This window comes from Tachyglossus aculeatus, chromosome 20 (assembly GCF_015852505.1).
Source record: "Tachyglossus aculeatus isolate mTacAcu1 chromosome 20, mTacAcu1.pri, whole genome shotgun sequence".
Taxonomy (NCBI): domain Eukaryota; kingdom Metazoa; phylum Chordata; class Mammalia; order Monotremata; family Tachyglossidae; genus Tachyglossus; species Tachyglossus aculeatus.
In genome coordinates, this window is record NC_052085.1 from 14,805,715 (window position 1) to 14,828,373 (window position 22,659).

At 46.1% G+C, this 22,659-nt stretch overlaps 1 protein-coding gene across 1 annotated transcript in view; it reads left to right on the forward strand.

The window, feature by feature from the left end:
* Window positions 1–22,659, forward strand: part of EIF5B (eukaryotic translation initiation factor 5B) — a 54,146-nt gene that overhangs the window by 20,466 nt on the left and 11,021 nt on the right. The window contains exons 2-18 of the mRNA XM_038761788.1: window positions 4,275–4,400; window positions 4,489–4,570; window positions 5,295–5,946; window positions 6,403–6,623; window positions 8,499–8,649; window positions 10,319–10,417; window positions 10,886–10,978; window positions 13,633–13,704; window positions 14,341–14,609; window positions 15,404–15,511; window positions 15,802–15,912; window positions 17,075–17,142; window positions 18,221–18,362; window positions 19,771–19,902; window positions 20,750–20,932; window positions 21,458–21,619; window positions 22,195–22,326. Coding sequence (XP_038617716.1) covers window positions 4,275–4,400; window positions 4,489–4,570; window positions 5,295–5,946; window positions 6,403–6,623; window positions 8,499–8,649; window positions 10,319–10,417; window positions 10,886–10,978; window positions 13,633–13,704; window positions 14,341–14,609; window positions 15,404–15,511; window positions 15,802–15,912; window positions 17,075–17,142; window positions 18,221–18,362; window positions 19,771–19,902; window positions 20,750–20,932; window positions 21,458–21,619; window positions 22,195–22,326 — 2,803 coding nt within the window. The remainder of the gene's footprint in view (window positions 1–4,274; window positions 4,401–4,488; window positions 4,571–5,294; window positions 5,947–6,402; window positions 6,624–8,498; window positions 8,650–10,318; window positions 10,418–10,885; window positions 10,979–13,632; window positions 13,705–14,340; window positions 14,610–15,403; window positions 15,512–15,801; window positions 15,913–17,074; window positions 17,143–18,220; window positions 18,363–19,770; window positions 19,903–20,749; window positions 20,933–21,457; window positions 21,620–22,194; window positions 22,327–22,659) is intronic.

The window sequence follows — 22,659 nt, forward strand, 5'->3', positions numbered from 1 at the left end:
AGGGACTGTCCCTATATGTTGCCAACTTGTACTTCCCAAGCGCTTAGTACAGTGCTCTGCACACAGTAAGCGCTCAATAACTATGATTGATTGATTGATTTGGAGTCAGAGGTCATGGGTTCAAATCCTGACTCTGCCACTTGTCAGCTGTGTGACTTTGGGCAAGTCACTTCACTTCTCTGTGCCTGTTACCTCATCTGTAAAATGGGGATTAAAACTGTGAGCCTCCCGTGGGACAACCTGATCGCCTTGTAACCACCCCAGTGCTTAGAACAGTGCTTTGCACGTAGTAAGCGCTTAACAAATACCTTCATTATTATTATGTTTGCTGTGTGACCTTGGACAAGTCACTTAACTTCTCTGAGCCTCAGGTACCTCATCTGTAAAATGGGGATTAAGACTGTGAGCCCCACGTGGGACAACCTGATCACCTTGTATCCCCCCACAGCGCTTAGAACAGTGCTTTGCACATAGTAAGCACTTAACAAATGCCATTCTTCTTCTTATTATTATTACATTGTACTCTCCCAAGCACTTAGTGTAGTGCTTTGCACACAGTAAGTGCTCAGTAAATACGATTGAATGAATGAATGTTCAATATTCTACTCCACATGTGGTTGTTGGGGTGTGATCATCCTAGAGTTCGTGTCGCATCCTGGGCTTTGTGCTAACAAAGGTCATCGAGGATTTTCATCATTTTTCCAATCCCCATTTTGAATCTGTTTATGTTGTCAGTCTGCCCAGCTTCCTGCGGTACCAAATTCCACGTGCTCACCATCCACTCCGCGAAGAAACGTTTCCTTTCGCTGGTTGCGAATTCCTGCCTCCCAAAACACTGGTGGGCGTCTCCGCATCCCGCTGCTGTGGAATTTGATGAGCTGTCCTGGGACGACCCTGTCCGTACTCTCTTGGGAATGTGGGAGACCTCAGTAATAACTGTGGAATTTGTTGAGCTCTTACTCAGTGGAAAGAGCCTGGGCTTTGGAGTCAGAGGTCATGGATTCAAATCCCGGCTCTGCCAATTGTCAGCTGTGTGACTTCGGGCAAGTCACTTCACTTCTCTGTGCCTCAGTTCCCTCATCTGTAAAATGGGGATTAAGACTGTGAACCCCACGTGGGGCAACCTGATCACCTTGTATCCCCCCCAGCGCTTAGAACAGTGCTTTGCACAGAGTAAGTGCTTAACAAATACCAAAATTATTATTATTATTATTATTACTAACCACTGGGGTTAACAAGATAATCGTGTTGGACACAGTCCCTGTCCCATAAGGGGCTCACAGTCTTAATCCCCATTTCCCATCTGAGGGAACTGAGGCACAGAGAAGCAAAGTGACTTGCCCAGGGTCACACAGCAGACACGTGGCAGAGCTGGGATTAGAACCCATGACCTCCTGACACCCAGGCCCGGGCTCAATCCACTTGGCCACACTGCTTCACCCAGATCCCCTTCTAGACTGTGAGCCCGTTGTTGGGTAGGGATTGTCTCTATCTGTTGCCAAATTGTACTTTCCAAGCGCTCAGTACAGTGCTCTGCACACAGTAAGCGCTCAATAAATACTAATGAATGAATGAATCCTTTCCTAGCCTTCTCCTTCCCGGAGAGATCAACTTTTCACCCCATCCTCCTGTGGAGCAGGGTGATCTGGGATGATGATAATGATAATGATGGTTCTTGTTAAGCGCTTACTATTTGCCAGGCACTGTACTAAGCGCTGGGGTAGATACAGGCTAATCAGGCTGGACCCAGTCCCTGGCCCACGTGGGCTCACAATCTCAGTTGCCATTTTACAGGTGAGGTAACTGAGGCCTAGAGAAGTGGAGCGATTTGCCCAAGGGCGCACAGCGGACAAGTGGCAGAGCCGGGATTAATAATAATAATAATGATGGCATTTATTAAGCACTTACTATGTGCAGAGCACTGTTCTAAGCACTGGGGAGATTACAAGGCGATCAGGTTGTCCCATGGGGGGCTCACAGTCTTAATCCCCATTTTACAGATGAGGTAACTGAGGCCCAGAGAAGTGAAGTGAGTTGCCCAAAGTCACCCAGCTGACAGTTGGCGGAGCCGGGATTCGAACCCAGGTCCTTCTGACTCCCAGGCTCGGGCTGCATTGGCACGCCCAAAGAGGACAAGAGAATGAGATGCCCTGGAGGGCCACAGAGAGCAGCCGGGGCTGGCGATGGTAGGAGAGGGGGTGGGAAGAGGGGCAGGAAGCCCATTCTTGGCTCCGATCGGGCTTGGAAGAGAGCCCGGGCCTTGTCTGCATCCTGCCTTTCTGTTCCTGGACAGGACAGTGGTTTCTTTCCCTCCTGGCTGGATCCACGTATTTTTAATAATAATAATAATAATTGTGGTATTTGTTAAACTCTTAGCATTTGCCAGGCACTGTACTAAGCACTGGGGTGGATACAAGCATAGCAGATGGGACACAGTCCCTGTCCCACGTGGGGCTCACAGTCCCAACCCCCTTATCACAGATGAGGTAACTGAGGCCCAGAGAAGTGAATGCCCTCCCTCTGCCCACCCGCCAAGCTAGCTCTCTTCCTCCCTTCAAGGCCCTACTGAGAGCTCACCTCCTCCAGGAGGCCTTCCCAGATTGAGCCCCTTCCTTCCTCTCCCCCTTGTCCCCCTCTCCATCCCCCATCTCACCTCCTTCCCTTCGCCACGGCACCTGTATATATGTATATATGTTTGTACATATTTATTACTCTATTTATTTTACCTGTACATATCTATTCTATTTATTTTATTTTGTTGTATGTTTGGTTTTGTTCTCTGTCTCCCCTTTTAGACTGTGAGCCCACTGTTGGGTAGGGACTGTCTCTATATGTTGCCAACTTGGACTTCCCAAGCGCTTAGTGCAGTGCTCTGCACACAGTAAGCGCTCAATAAATACGATTGATTGATTGATTGATTGATTGAAGCGACTGGCCCAAGGTCCCAGAGCAGACAAGTGGCGGAGCTGGGTTTAGAAAGCATAACTTCTTGAGTTCCAGGCCCTGAGGTCTATCCTGTGCTCCATTTTTGACCGAGGCCGTGACTCTTTGCCGTTTGGTGCTTGCCCTCTCCTGTCTCCGTGGGTCTCTTCTCTCTCTCCTGTCCCTCAGCCTCTTCCCACCTCAAAGGTTTCCCGTCCCCCCTCAAAGAAAAAGTCGGCCCTTTTGTCCCTAATGGCTTTATCTCTTAACTGGAGGTCGCAGCCCTCCACTGACTGGATCCCACCCAGTCAGGACCCTAGCTCCCTAACCCTCTCATCTCATCCCCGTTATCACTTTTTCCCTACCCTGCTAATCTCTCCTCTCCCTTCCCTGGCAGAGTCACATTTTGACCCTGCTCTCCTCCGCAGGGACAAGGCCTGCTCCCGGTTGCCGGAGGAAGAGCTGATGATAATTATGGTATCTGTGGAGTGCTTACTATGTGCCAGGCACTGAACGAAGTGCTGGGGTGGATACAAGCAAATCGGGTTGGACACAGTCCCTGTCCCAATGGGGCTTACACTCTTCTTAATCCCCATTTTCCAGATGAGGTAACTGAGGCACAGAGGTGTTAAGTGACCTGCCCAAGGTCACACAGCAGGCATACTAGGGATGCAGGGGGCAGCGTGGGGACTTCTCACAAGCCTCTGGACTTCTCACAAGCCTCCAACCGGCAACCGAGGCCACCGCCCATCAGCAGCCCCGAGGGACGACAGCTTCACAGGAAACTTCTGGCCCAGGGTGGCTGTGAACTCCAAGTGGCATCTACTGAGCACCTTCTGAGGGCAATATGCTGTACTGAACGCTTGTCCCTCTTCCTTTCCCTTCCTCTCCCTCTCACTGTCCCTCTCACCCCTCTTGCTCTCTCCTTTCTCACTCCCTCTCCCCCCTTTCTCACTCCCTCTTCCCTCCTCTCTTCCCTCCTCTCTTCCCTCCTCTCTTCCCTCCTCTCTTCCCTCCTCTCTTCCTTTTCCTCTCCCTTTTCCTCTCCCTTTTCCTCTCCCTTTTCCTCTCCCTTTTCCTCTCCCCCTGCCCTTATCCCCCCTTTTCCTTTAGCACTATACTAAGCACTTTGGGAGAATACAGAACCCAACAGAATCAGCAAACCCATTCCCTGCCCATAACGAGTTTACAGTCCGGAGCCATAAAGAGTACTAAAGCTGGGGATCCTTATGTGTCCACAGATGTTCGCAACAGTTGACCGTCTCCATTGGGTCTTCATCTGGGAAAGCGTTCGGACAGTTATCACCCCAATTAAATTGCGATTGTCTCTTATTTTTCTTTTTTCCCTGTAGCGCCAAGGATGATATCGATCTCGACGCGCTGGCCGCGGAAATAGAGGGCGCGGGGGCCTCCAAGGAGCAGGAACCTCCCAAGTCTAAAGGCAAAAAAAAGAAGGAGAAAAAGAAGCAAGATTTTGAGTAAGCGTGCTATTTCTGTGTGGTCCTTAATATTTCGTTTATTGAAGATACCCCCTCCTGAGAGGCTGTCCCTGTTTTCTCATTTTAGTGAGGATGATATCCTGAAGGAGCTGGAAGAATTATCTCTAGAGGCACAAGGAGGCAAAATTGACAACAAAGTTTCAGTCAAGGTGAAAGAATACTATTTCTTCTCTTCCTCCTACCCTTGATTCACAGTGGGAGAGGTGATCCCTGAGGAAATCTAATATTTGAAAACAAACTCCACCGTGTATCAGCTTGCAGTCGAGTATAGCTCGGAACTTGTTTCTGAAGATTAGTTTAAGAATTTAGTTGTTTCCCCTGTCCTTTTTTTTTAATAATAGTAGTAATAACAACAGTGGTGTTTGCTATAAGGGCTTACTATGTGCCAAGCACTATTCTAAGCACTGGGGTAGATACCAGATAATCAGGTTGGACACAGTCCCTGTCCCATAGGGGGGCTCACAGTCATAACCCCCATTTTACAGATGAGGGAACTGAGGCACAGAGAAATGAAGTGATTTATCCACGGACACGCAGTAGAGGTGGGTTGGAGCCGGGATTAGAACCCACGTCTTGAAACGTCCAGCTCCGTGCTTTTTCCAATAGGCCATGCAGCTTTCCTCTCTGCACCATTAACCGATATCTCCCTTCCCCAAATTGTATTTTTTTTGTGGGTGTGTTGGGATTAGGGGGAAAAAAAGATCCAGGGGAAAAAAAATCCATGGCTGCATATTGCTTAATGACATATGGAAATAGTTTAACACGCTGCGGATGTTTTATTTTTAAGGCTGCGTGATTTTTAAAAATTTGAATTTGAAAATTTTTCTCGTTGAAGTTCTGAAATGTTTAAAATAAACCTAAAATACTTTTCAGGTGACAGAGAATGAGGAAGAGGAATTTAGCATCTCAAAGCCAGACAAAAGGAAAAAAACCCAAAAGGGCAAAAAATCTAGTTTCGACGATGACGATAGCGAGGAAATGGAGAATAAAGATGGAAAATCAAAGAAGTCACAGGCCCCCAAAACAGAAGAGCCCTCTGGAAGTGAAGAAGATGCCATGGAAAAATTATCCAAGAAAGGTAAAGGAAAACCTCAAAAGTCAAATAAAAAAGTGGATGCTTCCGAAGAGGACGAAGATAACAATAAGAAGGGTAAAGGGCGCGCTCGAGCAGATTCTTCAAGTGCAAGCGGGGATGAATCCGACGATTTCTCCCAGAGCAGAAAAGGGCAAAAGAAAAACCAGAAAGCAAAGGCAGCTGCTAACGTCGATAGTGAGAAAGAGGAAGACGACACCTCATTCAAAATAAAAACCGTCGCACAAAAGAAGGCAGAGAAGAAAGAGCGTGAGAGGAAAAAGCGAGATGAAGAAAAGGCAAAATTGCGAAAACAGAAAGAAAAAGAAGAATTAGAAGCGGGTAAAAAGGAGGAGACCAAAAAGAAAGACGTGCAAAAGAAATCAGAGGAAGAAGCGTTGAAATCCAAAGTGACTCTTGAAGAGAAGATGGAGGGTCCCACAGCCTTGGAAGGTTGGTAATTTTAGGAGAACGAGAAAAGGAGAGGGCATTTTTGCCCTCCGTCTCTATGCTCTATACCCATGTTGCAATTTGTAACTGGCTGTGCAGTCAAAATGTTGTCAGATGCATTTCAGTATTCTTTCAGAAACTGTTTGCAGATCATATTGGATTTTCTGTATTTGTAACATGGACGTCCTTGATAGGTAATTGGTGGTTATGAGTTTTAAAACTGAACTCACCATAAGATTTGGGGCAGTGAGTACATGTTTCATGAGAGGTTAGATAATGTCTGAATCCTTGTCTCTCTGCTTAGAACACCCTGAACATCATTAGGCTAAAAACATAATTTTCTGTATTTGAAAAAGTCTGCCCCCTTCCTCTTAATTCCCCTCCCCCACCCCCAGTTCCCTTGTCTGGTCTTGAATTTCTAGTAACTTGTGGCAATTTGCCTTCCTTCCACCCCCGCAGCCGATGACAATGAGGGAGACAAAAAGAAAAAAGATAAGAAAAAAAAGAAAGGAGAAAAGGAGGAAAAAGAAAAAGAGAAGAAAAAGGGTCCCAGCAAGGCAACCGTAAAAGCTATGCAAGAAGCTCTGGCTAAGCTTAAAGAAGAGGAGGAGAGACAGAAACGAGAGGAGGAAGAACGCTTAAAAAGACTCGAAGAGCTGGAAGCCAAGCGGAAAGAGGAGGTATGAATTTCTCTAGATTTTTTTAAAAAAGAAACAAAAACCTGCCAGGACGACCTTCGGAGTTTCAAGAGGATAGTTTAACATCCGGCTGTATTCAGGTCGAACGGCACGAATTTGGATAACAGAGTTTGCACCAAGCAGCACTAGCTGTGTGTTCTCTGAAGCTGTGTGGAGTGCAGGGTTTGAAGATCCAAAAACTAACCTTTCGGGCATGGCTTCTTGGAGATTGGATCTCCTGCAGTTTGCGGGATGGAGTTTAACGAGGGACAGGGAGAAGTGCCCCCCCAATTAGCATCCACACCCGACAGGGCCGTGAAAATTGGGTTGGAAACGGGTGGGTGTGAAAAATTTGCTTGTAAAATTGGGACAAAGCGCAAAAGGGCCACGTTATCTCCTGATGAAATAAATGCAATAACTGTTTTCGTTCAGAGAAAATACTTCTGGAGAAATCCACAGAGGTCTCTCTCGCCTTGCACTAGAGCAATGAGTCGGTCAGGCAGTCATTCGTAATTATTGAGCGCCTTCTGTGTGCAGAGCACTGTACTAAGCTCTTGTACAGGATGTACAGGAGTACAGGATGACAATCGCATTCCGTGCCCACAATGAGCTTACAGTCTACAGAGGGAGATAGACATTAATATAAATAAATAAGTGACAGATACGGATATAAGTGCTGGGGGGCTGGGGGGACGGGGGGAGAGTGAATTAAGGGAGCAAGTCAAGGTAATACCAGAGAGGAGTGGAAGAAAAGGAAAAGAGGTCTTAGGGAAGGCCTTTTGGAGGAGATGTGCCCTCAGGAAGGCTTTGAAGTGGGAGAGAATCATTGTCTGTTGGATATGAGGAGGGAGAGTGTTCCAGAGCGGAGGCAGGACTGGGGCAAGATAGATGAGTTAGAGGTACAGTGAGAAGAGAAGGTGTGAATATAGGGATTTTTAGGTGGAAGATGGGATAATCACCTCCAAGTCCCACTTAGGCCACGGACAGCTTGGACACTCAGTTCTCCCAGAATGCCCGCTTTTACTGCACGTTTTGACAAAATATAGCGGTGAAGTTTAGAGACATTTTTCTCGCCATTTACATCGGCCTGAGTGCATTGTTTAACGGGGTTGGAATGAAATGATCGCCCATGTGTCTGAGGTGACAGACCTGGGAGGAATGCCACGGGGTGTCTTCTCCTTAATGCGGGATAGATGGTTCCAGGAATCCAACCTTCTGTCTCCCTCTCCCCTGAAAAAAGGTGCCAGAAGAGCCAGTAAAGGCAGTGGAGACCCAGGCTTATCCATCCATCAGTGATATTTGTTGAGCGCTGACTGGTTGTAGAGCTCTGTACTGAGCGCTTGGGAGAGGACAATACAACAGAGGTGGTAGATACGTTCCCTGCCCACTGGGAGCTTGAAGCCTAGAGAAGAGCTGACAGTGAGACTTATTTGTACCATTTGAACTATTTTGGAATCATTTAACCTTTCTGTGACTTTTAGCCTATTCATTAGGGGCTGTTGAAATCAGTCATTTAGTGGTATTGAGCGTTTTCTGAGGGTAGAGCACTGTAGTAAGCACTTGGTAGTCTTTTAGACTGTGAGCCCACTGTTGGGTAGGGACTGTCTCTATATGTTGCCAACTTGTACTTCCCAAGCGCTTAGTACAGTGCTCTGCACACAGTAAGCACTCAATAAATACGATTGATTGGTAAAGTAAAATAATATAGAACATTTTGTAGCCCCCCAGCCCCCTGCAACCATGATTTGGTTATGCCCGAATTCCAGATTTGCTGTGGAGCTGATGCTTTTTATTTCTCCTGAAATTAACCCAAACCAACCCAGTACACTGTGGCGAAAAAAAGAGAAACAATTTCTTTCCACGGGACCATTTTCACAGGAACGCCTGGAACAAGAAAAAAGAGAAAGGAAAAAGCAGAAAGAAAAAGAACGAAAAGAACGCTTGAAAAAGGAGGGGAAACTTTTAACTAAATCCCAGAAAGAAGCCAGAGCCAGAGCCGAGGCTACCCTAAAACTCCTCCAAGCTCAGGGTAAGTTCCCTTGTTGGCGTGGATCAACTTCAAGGCCCAGGTCTGGGCAACGTCAGTGGACCGCTTTTTCAAAGGGCCATCTTCCGTTTCTAATAATAATAATAGCATTTAGTAAGCGCTTACTATGTGCAAAGCACTGTTCTAAGCGCTGGGGAGGTTACAAGGTGATCAGGTTGTCCCCCGGGGGGCTCACAGTCTTAATTCCCATTTTACAGATGAGGTAACTGAGGCACAGAGAAGTGACTTGCCTAAAGTCACACAGCTGACAGTTGGCGGAGCTGGGATTTGAACCCATGACCTCTGCCTCCAAAGCCCGGGCTCTTTTCACTGAGCCACACTGTAGACGAGAGAGAGAGAGAGAGAACACGGTCCTGTGAGTCAGAGGGCCTGAGTTTTAATCCTGACTCGACCCATTGTCTGCTTTGTGACCTTGGGCAAGTCACTTCTCTGGGCCTCAGTTTCCTCAAATGGGGACTAGTAATAATAATTGTGGTATTTGTTAGGCACCTATGTGCCAGGCACTGTACGAAGCACTGGGGTGAATACAAGCAAATCAGGTTGGACACAGTCCCTGTCCCATACGGGGCTCACAGTCTCCACCCCTGTTTTCAGATAGGGAACGGAGGCACAGAGCAGTGAAATGACTTGCCCAAGGTCACACAGCAGATAAGTGGCAGAGCCGGAATTAGAATCCATGACCTTCTTACTCCCAGGCTCCAGCTCTATCCATGATATCTCCCTCCTATTTAAGACTGTGAGCCCCACTTGAGGCAGGGACTGTGTCCCACCTGATGAGCTTGTGTTTACCCCAGGGCTTTGTACTGTGCTTGGCACATAGTAAGGGTTGAACAGAGACTGCAATTAGTATCATCGTCATTATTAAAACTTAAAAGCTAAAGTAGGAATTTCCCACTGACTATATTTCTCTTGTATTAGGACAAAGTAAAGTGAAATTCCTCTGAAAAATGATGACCACTTTAAAAATGTTCACTTTGGGCAATTCCCCAATCATCCATTCATTCATTCAGTCGTGTTTATTGAGCACTTACTGTGTGCAGAGCAATGTACTAAGTGCTTGGGAAATGCAACTTGTCAACAAATAAAAACAGACTCACAGTCTTCATTCTGTCCCATCGAAGTCTCACCCAGTAGTTGGGCAAGTCACTTCACTTCTCTGGGCCTCAGTCACTTCGTCTGTAAAACGGGGATTAAGACTGTGAACCCCACGTGGGACAGAGGCTGTGTCCAACCCGATTTGCTGGTATCCTCCCCAACACTTTAGCCTTGCACAAAGTGCTTAAAAATACCGTAATTATTATTAATTATTACTGTTTCCCTGATAGTCCCGTTTCCTCAACTGTAAAATGGGGACTCAGTACTGGCTCTCCCTCTCACATAAAGTGGGTTCCCCGGGTGGGACAGGGTCTTTGTCCATTCGGCACACATTGTATGTACCCCAGTGCTCCGCACATAGCAAGAACTTAACAAAGGCTATGTTATGTCCAGCTCCGCTTTTTTCTTGAGAGAGTGCAACACAATGGAGTTGATAGATGTGCTCCCTTTACTTGCACATGTAAAATTCAGATTATTTACCTTTGCTCAACTGGGCAGGGGCATTTACTTGGCAGTCGAGAAGGTGGAGGGATTTAAACTTCTGTTTCACCTCTAGGTGTTGAAGTTCCATCCAAAGATTCTATGCCAAAGAAGAGGCCTATATACGAAGACAAAAAGAAGAAAAAACCGCAGCAACAGCAAGAAAATAAAGAAGGTGAGGCTGTTAGCTAATTTCCACAGTTTCCCCAAATCTGCCTTGGTTTGGACTTGACGCATAGTAAGTGCTTAATCAATACCATAATAATAGTGGTAACAATCTGGCAAAAACCAGAGCATTGATCGGTCTTCAAACTAGAATTTCCGTACTAAATCACTCTGCCTCTTGCAATGGGGCTTTGGAAACATAAAAGCCCGGTGCAATTGTGGGGTTTTATTATTCTGTTTAGAAACCATCAACCAGTGGGTATTTATTGAGCGCTTACTTTGTACAGAGCATTGTACTCAACACTCAGTACAGTACTCAATACAAGGTAACAGTGTTGGTTATCTTGAGGGTTGAGGGTGTTCCTTGCCCTCAAGGAGCTTCCAGTCCCTGAGCGTGGCCCTCCTATAAGTGACCCCAAGGATTTCTCTAAGCGTGCATTTCAAAGGGTTGATCTCTGCCTCTGTTTCCTCCTCTTAGTCTCGGAACAAATAGAAATGAGCGCCCCAGTGGAGGTGATTGTTGAACCTGTTGTAACGGATCAAGAAGAGACCACACCGCCTGTCGAACCAGGTCAGAGTCCTGAACAAGTGACTTTATCAGTTGTTGGCAAGAAGTATAAACATTTCACAACCCTTCCCCCCATCAGCTGTGTGCCACTGGGTGGTTTTTTTTTATTATTAGTAATAATCTCATTTATTGAGCGCTTACTGCGTGCCAAGCCCCGTACTAAGCACTTGGGACAGTACGCTATAACATCAGAAGAGTATTTTTTGGTGGTTATGCAGTAAGTTATTGATGATTTATATGCTGATTATAATTTGTTATTGTGTTTAAGTTTTCTTCACCCTAGAGAGCAGTGGAACGATTAGTCAGTGGGTATTTATTGAATGCTTACTCTTGTGCGGAGCACTGTACTAAGCCCTTGGAGGAATACAGGTTAACAGAGAGACATGTTCCCTGCCCACTTCTGCTTGGCTTTTCAGGGTTGTTGTTTTTTAAGTGCTTATTAGCACTTCTCCAGAGCCAGCCATCACACAAAAGGAGCATGTGGGAAAATCCAATACAAATGAAACCATCCGCTATTAGAAGGCAACCTCATAAAGTGGGAGGAATGGGGAAGGAGGCCGAAATTATTGGCCAAAATTAGGGGAGTTTTGGCATATCTATGGATTTGAACTTTCCATTTTTCCCCCGCTCCCCAACCTCCTCCCCCTGCCCTCTTTTTTTTCCCGTGATCTTCCTGGCAGTGCACCTTTCCTAGGTCTGTGTATGTCTTCTGTTTTTCCAAGAGAAACTTGGCTGATGCCGAACAAAGGGTGATAACACTAATACAGAGGTGTGGTGGGAGGCGCATTGATCATCAGTGGCTTTGAGAAGGGTTTTTTTTTTATTTATTTAAATGAAACACGGGACAAGCCTGCTCTATTAGAGCACTTGACAATTTGGGCACAATCCCCACCCTCAGGGAGTTTGTAGTCTGACTGGAAAAGTGGACACAGAACAACTTATGGGTAGGAGGAAGAAGAGCCTGGAAAGGTGGGAACCCAATAAATTACCACCTACCTAGGGGATGATTTCAATCCATAAGAACAAAAGTGCATCTGCAGACACACTGATGTGGCAACCGGGAGCGTTAAGCGCCCAATAAATACGACTGACAGAAGTCAGTTATATTTACTTAGCGCTTATAGAGCACTGTACTAAGCACTTGGGAGATTACAGTAGAACAGTATAACAGGCATGTTCCCTACCCACAGTGAGCTGTCTAGAGGGGGAGACAGACATTTGGTATAAATATATAAAATTACAGATATGTATGAAAGCGCTGCGGGCCGGGGAGGGGGAATGAATAAAGGGGGCACGTCAGGGCTACGCAGAAGGGAGTGGGAGAAGAGGAAAGGAGGACTTAGACTGGGAGGGTGTCTTGGAGGAGATGGGCCTTCAATAAGGCTTTGAAGCAGGGAGAGAGCTAATGGCAGGCCTTACAGCCAGTGGACTGGGGTTTCTGTTTGATGCGGAGAGGAACAGCTTCCAAATGTCTGAAGCTCTTGGTTCCTAGCTGGCCTCTTCTCCATATCCCCTTCATCTGCAGGGTATGGGGTAATTAGGAAGCACGCAGGAGAGCTGATAGCCAGGAAAGTCTTGGGTCAGTCAGACAGAATCTTTAGTAGCCTCGTTGCTTTGAGTCAGCCCTCTCTGGCCTGGGGAGGAAGTAGGTTTCTGTTTGTAGTGAGGTGTAAAAGGGTTGTGCTGCCACAGTGATCATTTCATCGATATTCCCTGGGGGCCTATAGTCTGATCCCTGTTCTTAGTCAAACAGTCCCATGCATACACCTTCTACAAAAGATGTTGCTGTACCTCTACTTGGTGTACACAAAGGGAAGATCGTTTGGAAAGGATAAATCTTGGTGAAATATGCTAGATATGGAATAAACCCTCACCGGGTTATTAATTCCAGCCCCACGTGCCGAATGAGAGTAAACTTGGTTCAGGTTCCCGTATTTATCTTGACGTAGATGGGGAAAAAGCTCTGGGAAGATTTAATTTGCCTTCGGCACTTTATATCCGTAGATGTCACAAGTTATATGGTGCATTTCCTCTTGAGAATTTGTCATCTTGTTTTTGGGCTTGATATGAAGAGCCACAGGGAAATAATTCCTCAACGACACAGGTGTAGTGAAAAAGGAAAGGGAGGAAATGGAGTAGAAGGGCAGGACTCAGAATGAGGAAATAAGCCACTGCAGATTCTAGATCCCAAAGTGGGAAACGCAGAAAACGTCGCTAATGCCTTTACTGTTGCGAAGAGACGTGAGTAAAGTGCAATACAGATGCTCACGTTTTGCCCTTAAGAGGCACAGAATAAAGTTTATTTGTGCTGCATTTGAAAATCATACAATTAAACAGGTCCAACTCGTGGTACCTAGAATCATATATCCTTTAGTTTTCTACTGGCCATGGAGTCTGTGGGACTCATTAAAGCATTTCCAAATTGGAGAAAATGAAAAGCAGCATTTAGTTCCTGCACATAGTCAGTAAATTCATCATTTGTCCAAAATGTGTCATTGGGCTTTTTATTCATTCATTCAGTTGTATTTATTGAACGCGTACTATGTGCAGAGCACTATACTCAGTGCTTGGGAGAGTACAATACAGCAATATCGTGTAGAACAGGTGTAGTGATTTTTGTTCCTTTAAAATGATCTGATACTGATTTTTAATTACAGGAGAGGAAGAGGAAGAAGAGACGGGCTTGGATGATTGGGAAGCCATGGCCAGTGATGAGGAAAGAGAGAAAGGTGAGTTTTTGTAAGTGCAAAGGTAGTTGGATTTAGTCTAACTCTGTATTTCTCAACTTCTTTACCAGAAACTGGTGTTAATTGTCTTTAACTCTCATCCAGTCCTGTTTTCTCACTTCACACATGTTTTTCACACACCGACCAATCGGGCTTATTAGAAGAAGAGACCGTGTGGGCGAACCTCGTGGAAAGAGCCCGGGCTTGGGAGTCAGAAGGTCATGGGTTCTAATCCCGGCTCCACCACTGGTCAGCTGTGTGACTTTGGGCAAGTCACTTCACTTCTCTGGGCCTCAGTGACCCCATCTGGAAAATGGGAATGAAGACTGTGAGCCCCACGAGGGACAACCTGATGACCTTGTATCTCCCCCAGTGCTTAGAACAGTGCTCGGCCCATAGTAAGCACTTAACAAGTGCCATCATTATTATCATTATGATTATTATTACGATTTTTGTTTTGATGTGGTGGGCTGCTTTCCATCCCCTAGAGCCTTCAGTCGACTCTAGTACTTATAAACAGCAAGGCCAATCCGTACTGGCTTTATAGAGCGATTCTCGAACATTTCCAAAGCCCCCCGTTTGTGCTTTGGGGGAGGAGGTACTTGCTAATAGACTTTAGTGCGTCCATTTTCTCGACAGAGAGAAAAACCATCCACATCGAAGTAAAAGAAAGTCCGGAGGAGGAGGACGAGGAGGAGGAGGAGGAGGATGAAGAGGAGGAAGAGAGCGATGAGGATGACGACGAAGGAGAGAGCGGAGGCAGCGAAGATGAGGATGAGAAAGATGCCGGCAAGCCCACGATAGAAAGGAAGCCAAGTAAGGAAGCGAGCTCCGAGTCGGAATCGGATTCTGACGACGATCGCACCAAAGAAGAGCGAGCTTATGACAAGGCAAAACGGAGAATCGAGGTATCGTTCCTCCTTTTCCGCCCTGCTGTGTGTCTGAGGTACCGGTCCCTGCCCTGCTGTGGGGAAAGGGAGCTGGTTGTACCTCATTCCCGCGTCTGTAAAATGGGCATTAAGACTGTGAGCCCCATGTGGGGCAGGGACTGTGTCCAACTCGACTTACTTGGATCCACTCCAGCCCTTAGAACAATGCCTAGCACATAATAGCAGCATGGTTTAGTGGATGAAGAACGGACCTGGGAGCCCCAAGGCGCTGGGTTCTAATCCTGGCTCTGCCACATGTCTTCTGTGTGACCTTGGGCAAGTCGCTTAACTTGTCTAGGCCTCAGTTACCTTATCTGTTAAATGGGGACTGAGAGTGTGGGCCCCATGTGGGACAGGGACTGCACCCAACCTGATTAACTTGTAACTACCCCAGTGCTTAGAGCAGTGCTTGGCACATAGTGTTTAACAAGTGTCATAATTATTATTATTTAAACACTTACATACCACCATTATTACAATTATTATTGTATCTGTCCCTTTGCCTAGTACAGTCCCTGGCACATAGTAAGTTCTTAACAAATACCATAAAAAATGCACATAGTGTTCGACTGCTGTTATAGGTGGCTTAGTTTATCCTCCCACCCTCTCTCACTCTTTCTCCATCCTCACTCCCTCCCTCCCGTGCCACATATAAACACCGTCCTGTCCCAGTTTAGAAACTAACAGCACTGCTTCTGAACATCGGGCAGGGAGTTCAAGGAGTTTTTAAGATTCAAACTTGCAGTAAACTTTTGTTTCCCCCCCGCTTCTAGAAACGGAGAGCCGAAAACAGCAAAAACGCAAATACGGAAAAGCTAAGAGCCCCTGTGATCTGTGTGCTTGGACACGTCGATACAGGAAAGACCAAGATTTTAGATAAGGTAAGATGCCAAGGGCATAGGGTACACGAAGGGTATACATCCTCCCTGAGCGGTGTTTGAAGAAAGACAGCATCCCCATGCAGTCAGTGCTGTGTATTTTCTGTAGCTATCAGTTCGTGAACCGTATTGACTCAATACTTTAGCAGCGGTTTCCGAGTTTACACGCGCACTGCAAAATTACCCGCGGACGTCTCCTCAGAAATCATTTTGCACTAAGTCCCGCGAAATGGCAGCCTGCCAGTTCTTCTGGAAATGTGCGTCGTTTGAATTTGTGCTCTTGCCCGTCCCAGCTGCGTCACACTCACGTACAAGACGGCGAAGCAGGCGGGATCACCCAGCAGATCGGAGCCACTAACGTTCCCCTCGAAGCTATCAACGAGCAGACCAAGATGGTGAAGATGGTAAGTGCGGCACTGCCTGCGTTTTGGTTTATTTCGAAAAGTTTTGTAGGCCTCGAGAAGTCTCAAGGAGCAAGATCCTGCTCACGAGACACTGAAGTGGAGGTAGCTAAGGAGAAATGGTTTTTGTCCAGCTGGTTGGTATCCATTTAATCTTCTGTAAAAGAGGCAGAAGTTTATTTCTTTCATTCATTCATTCATTCAATCAATCATATTTATTGAGCACTTACTGTGTGCAGAGCACTGTACTAAGTGCTTGGAAAGTACAATTTGGCAACAGATAGAGACAATCCCTACCCAACAACGGGCTCACAGTCTAGAAGGGGGAGACAGACGACAAAACAAAACAAGTAGACAGGCATCAACGGCATCCTAGATTTGATCTGTTGTGTTGTCTTGGAGGTGTTTTCAGTATCACCCTAATGGCAAATAAAAGCACTTAAATGCATTGTAATAACTTAGGATGCCTCTTGGATGAGATTTTTTTTAAGCGTGCCTTGTGACAGCTGATAAAAATGAATGGATCTCTAGGTTGAAATATTTTTTCTTACTGCAGAGACAAGCCAATTATGCCTTATTGGGAATTCGTTTTCGGTTTTAAAAAACGGCCGATTTGGAAGTTACTGTAAAGTAGTTGGCATTTGTGCCCCCAAAATTCAAGTCGGATTGGATAGTATCTATTTCCCGCCAGTCGTATCCCTTATTTACTCATTAATAACGGTGTTAAGCCAGTGATTCACGGAAATGTAGCCTTTACCCTCTAATTTTTTGAAGCTTGTGATCGAGAGAGCAGTTAAAAAAAAAAAAAATCTCTGGCTCCGTACTAATTTCTAGAAAATTTCCAGCAGTTGCTAGCCCCACGTTATGCTCATTTCTCCAGCGTGGGTGTGCGGTCTGGTGAGCTTCTGAGTGTGCAAAGCACTGTAGTAAAAGCTACATATGGTTGCGTCAGATTATTTGTTGAACGTGGTAGGAAACAGTCTGGAATGGACTTGATGTGCAGTTAGCTCATTTTATTTTAAACTTAAGCATACATTTCCCTCCTCCCCCCCGGCCCCCAGATTGTTTTTTACCAGTTGAACTCCTGCTTAAGGGTCGAGTCAGTGGATCCTGACTTTCACTGCCTGTCCTGAAGTTCCTTTTTTTTTTTCCTTCCTAATCCCAGTTCGACAGAGAAAACATAAAGATTCCAGGGATGCTGATTATTGATACTCCAGGCCATGAGTCTTTCAGGTAAAAAAAAAAAAAACATAATCCTTTTTGCCTAAATAGAAGCATCTTTATGTTGAAAATCATTATTTCAGTAAGAGTAATGGGTACAGGGTAGAAATTCCCAAGCGCTTAGTACAGTGCTCTGCACACAGTAAGCGCTCAGTAAGTACGATTGAATTGAATTGAATGAATTATACTGTCAAAACCGTGGCTACCATCTTTTCTTTATTCGTTAAGTGATGTCTCCCTCGCTGTGATTTTCAGAATAATATTGATGAATTTGGGTGGAACTGAGTGGTATCGCTAATTTGATAATGTGTGTTTCTTGTCCTTCATCTACATCATCCTCATCAATGGTACAGATTGATGAGGATTTTGTACAGATTTATTACTCTATCTTGTACTTATTTGCTATTCTATTTTATTTTGTTAATATGTTTTGTTTTGTTGTCTGTCTCCCCCTTCTAGACTGTGAGCCCATTGTTGGGTAGGGACCGTCTCTATATGTTGCCAACTTGTACTTCCCAAGCGCTTAGTACAGTGCTTTGCACACAGTAAGCGCTCAATAAATGCGATTGAATGAATGAATGAATGGTATTGAGTGCTTACAGCGTGGCTCAGTGGAAAGAGCACGGGCTTTGGAGTCAGAGGTCATGGGTTCAAATCCCAACTCCGCCAATTGCCAGCCGTGTGACTTTGGGCATGTCACTTAACTTCTCTGTGCCTCACTTACCTCATCTGTAAAATGGGCATTAAGACTGTGAGCCCCCAGTGGGACAACCTGATCACCTTGTAACCTCCCCAGCGTTTAGAACAGTGCTTTGCACATAGTAAGTGCTTAATAAATGCTATCATCATCATTATTATTATTATTACTGTGTGCAGAGCACTGTAGTAAAAGCTAAACATGGGCGTATCAGATTATTTGTCGAACGTTGTAGGAAACAGTCTGGAATGGATATTATGTGCAGTTAGCTCATTTTATTTTACACTTAAGCATACATTTCCCCCCCTTGTATTGTTTTTTTAAATTGTACCCAATTGAACACTTCTCAAAGAGACCTGTTTAACAGTAATTCATATTTCTTCTTTTCATTAGTAATCTAAGAAACAGAGGAAGCTCGCTTTGTGATATTGCTATTTTAGTGGTGGATATTATGCATGGCTTGGAGCCTCAGACAATTGAATCTATAAACCTGCTGAAATCTAAAAAGTGCCCATTTATTGTAGCCCTTAATAAGGTAAGTTAACGTTTCTGAAAGTTTTTTGTGTGTAAATGAGTTTCTGAATGGCTTACTGTTTCCCTGTTGAAAAAGGGCCCCCCCACCTTTTGAAGAAATTGAAAAGTCCATTGTTCACCTCCTTCCCGCCCCGCAAATCAAGCATATTTGTCCTTTCAAAAGAAATGCATTTTAATACATATTTGTCAAGTAGTGAGATGGAAAGAGGGGTTGCATCCCACCTAAAAATTCTCCCTCCTCCAGAAACTTCCCCAATACATCACCCAACTCCAGTTGTTTCTGTCCAACGTATCCATCCACCTTTAGCCCCTGGTTATTGTAACCCTGTCCTCAGGACTCAGGACTCTGCATATTTGTATTTATTTGTTATCTACAGGCGGCAACTGAGTGGTAAGCACTGGGCTAGATGCAGGGATTATGAGCTTGGACACAATCCCTGACCCAGAAAAGGCATACATTTCCTACTTATGAGTGGGGAAACTGAGTCACACATTTGGCCGGTGGTGGAGCTGGAGCTCGAACTCGGGGCTTCAGACTTGCAGCCCTAGTAATAATAATAATTATGGTACTTGTTAAGCACTTACTATGTGCCTAGCACTGTTCTAAGTGCTGGGGTAGATACAAGTTAATCAGGTTGGACACAGTTCGTGTATCACATGGGGCCAACAGCCATAATCCCCATTTTTTACAGATGAAGTAACTGAGGCCCAGAGAAGTTAAATGCCTTGCCTAAGGTCACACAGCAGAGAAGTGCCAGAGCTGGGATTAGAGCTCAGGTCCTTCTGATGCCCAGGCCAGGGTCCTTTCCACTAAGCCACACTCTACAATTACATCATTACAGCAAACCTTAATTTGGCCAGACTTAACTTTTACCAGGTTAATTCAGGTCAAGGGTACGGATTGAAAAAAAAACAAGAGATGATTTCACCAGACTGTCACGTTTACTCGGTCCAGTAAGAGGGTATGTCAGTCGCAAGCTATTGGCTGCTGGGTTTTCAGATTTGGAAACAGACCGAGAGGTTTGTGATTTCATTAGGACTAGGAAATAGCAGATCTAGAAATAGGCACAGGCATTTTGACTCTAGCCTTCCCTCTAACGGATCATATCCCAGAGTAGCATTTGCTTATACGCGTTCATTTGCACTGATACACTGTACAATTAGAGAACTTGTACATTACTTTGAGGCCAGATGCGATTAATTTGTTAAGTGCTTTTGAGGTCTCTGGGAAGCAAGGACCTCTACCTAGTAGCACGAAGTCTGAATAATGCATGAATTTACGGAGTGAGTTGATGCGTAAGACAACGGAAAGTGGTTGAATCATTCAGTATTCCTTTTTTACGTGCATTAATTCTTACTGTAATGAATATTCTAGGGAGAATGGAACTAACGATCAAACCGTTTTCCAGATTGATAGGTTGTATGACTGGAAAAAGAGCCCCGACACAGATGTAGCTGCTACTTTAAAGAAGCAGAAAAAGAACACGAAAGATGAGTTCGAGGAACGTGCAAAAGCTATCATTGTAGAATTTGCACAGCAGGTGAGTGACATCGCCGTGCGGCCGCTGGGTTTTCTGGCAGTTCATTCCCGACAAAGTGACTGTTTAAAACGCTCACCGAGTCGGGTAAATCATCTGTGCCCGGACGCTGCCAAGTGCCTGTTTGTTCAACCCCCTGCAGTGACTGTAACTGGCAATTTGGATATTTCCACGCAAGGAAAATCTCGGTTGACTGGTCTCTCCCCCTCTTCAAAGCCTTATTGAAGGCCCGTCTCCTCCAAGAAGCCTTCCCTGACTAAGCCCTCCTTTCCTCTTCTCCCAATCCCTTCTGCGTCACCGTGACTTGCTTCCTTTATTCATCCTCCCTCCCAGCCCCACAGTGCTTATGTACCTATCCGCAGTTTATTTATGTTAATGTTTGTCTCTTCTAGGCTGTAGGTTCCCCCCCCGTCACCCATTCCAGATAATAATAATAATAACAATGGTATTTGTTAAGCGCTTACTATGTGCCAAGCACTGTTCTAAGCGCTGGGGTAGAAACAAGGTCATCAGGTTGTCCCATGTGGGGCCCCCATTTTCCGGATGAGGTCACTGAGGCACAGAGAAGTTAAGTGACTTGCCCAGAGTCACACAGCTGACAAGAGGCAGAGCCGGGATTAGAATCCATGACCCCTGACTCCCAAGCCCGGGATCTTTCCACTAAGCCACGCTGCTTCTCTATGTATTCCAGATCTATTAATAATGACATGGGCGAATGGGCAGCAGTAAAATCAAACTCCCCCTAATGAGGACGCATTGTCGGGGTTTTCCAAGACACCTCAATAGGCCTCTGGCCGACAGTTGAAAGCCTCCTCCCACGGCCTGAAATGTCCTGCTTGGTTTCCCCCAGGGTCTGAACGCCGCCTTGTTCTACGAGAATAAAGACCCTCGCACTTTCGTATCGCTGGTACCTACCTCGGCCCATACCGGAGACGGCATGGGAAGCCTGATCGTCCTTCTCGTCGAGTTGACTCAGACGATGCTGAGCAAAAGACTGGCTCACTGTGAAGAGCTGCGAGCTCAGGTCATGGAGGTAATGCCAGCCCGGCTTCAAAAAACGGCGTTTCGGAGGCCGGGCGAGCCTTTCTCGCATCGCCTTGGGACCCAGGGGCCGTTTGCAAATAGGCTCTCAATAATAATAATTCATAATAATAATAATAATGGCATTTATTAAGCGCTTAGTATGTGCAAAGCACTGTTCTAAGCGTTGGGGAGGTTCCAAGGTGATCAGGTTGTCCCACAGGGGGCTCACAGTCTTAATCCCCATTTTACAGATGAGGTAACTGAGGCACGGAGAAGTGAAGTGACTTGCCCAAAGTCACACAGCTGACAGTTGGCAGAGCCGGGATTGGAACGCACGACCTCTGACTCCAAAGCCCGTGCTCTTTCCATTGAGCCACGCTGCTTCCCTTAGACCTTAAGCTCGTCGTGGGCAGGGAATGTGTCCGTTTATTGGTCTACTGGACTCTCCCGAGGGCCTAGTGCGGAACTCCGCACACCGTATAAGCGCTCGATAAATACGATCGAATGAAGGAATGAGCTGCACCGTGTCTTTCAGGTCAAAGCGCTTCCCGGGATGGGCACCACCATAGACGTCATCTTGATTAACGGCCGCCTGAAGGAAGGAGACACCATTATCGTTCCTGGAGTCGAGGGGCCCATTGTCACCCAGATCAGAGGGCTTCTCTTGCCTCCCCCGATGAAGGAATTACGAGTGAAGGTGAGCCTGAAGCGCGGCAAATAAAACGGCCTCTGCCTGCTTTCTCCTCTTCTCCTTTCTTTCCTCTTCCCCTGCTCCCTTCTGCGTCACCTTTTATTCATTCCCCCCTACCCCGTCCTGGCCCCACAGTCCTTACATCCAGATCTGTTATTCATTTATTTCTATCGAGACTAAGCTCGACGTGGGCAGAGAATGTGTCTGTTTATTGTTGTATTGTACTCTCCCAAGTGCTTAGCACAGTATGGTTTATCTCGATCACCCCCCAGACATGGGGGACCGAGCCCTAAAATAAGAGCGCTTTGGATCTGGTTGGAAGTGTCTTGCTTCAGCTCTCGACAGGCTAAAATACCTTCGGAGCAAATGTCCGTGTAAAGATCTGTAATTTATTCATTTATTACGGTCTGCCCCTGTAGACCGTAAGCTCGTCGGGGGCAGGGAGCGCGACTGTCTATCGTTGTAACGCACTCTCCCAAGCGCTTAGTACAGGGCACTGCGCACAGCGAGTGCTCAACAAATACGATTGACCGGATGAATGAAGGACGTCGTTCAGTCGCCCTCTTCGTCTGTCTCTCCAGAACCAGTACGAGAAGCATAAAGAAGTCGAAGCCGCCCAGGGGGTCAAGATCCTTGGGAAAGACTTAGAGAAGACCTTGGCTGGCCTGCCTCTCTTGGTGGCACATAGAGAAGATGAAGTTCCCGTTCTCAAGGTGAGAGGCCCTGCCCGACCGTGGGGCCGGTGATGACTAAGGCTGATCGTGGCCGAGAGGGTCGAGCTGTTGAAAGAACACGCACGGTGGCTGTCTAAAGTGCAGGTGCTCCTTCAGTGGGAAATTCATCCTCACCTGCCTGAACTCTGCCCTCTCCTCCCTCTCGCCACACTCCCATGGTTACTCCTTTAAATCCCCCTCCTCTCCCTTCTCTCACCTCAGAGAAATCGCCAACTACCCTGTTGGTGAAATCGAAACCATCAGGCATTTCTGACGGTGAAGATCTGCCCTGTGCCCTGCTTCCTCTTACTTCCCGCCGCTTTGCTCTTTCAT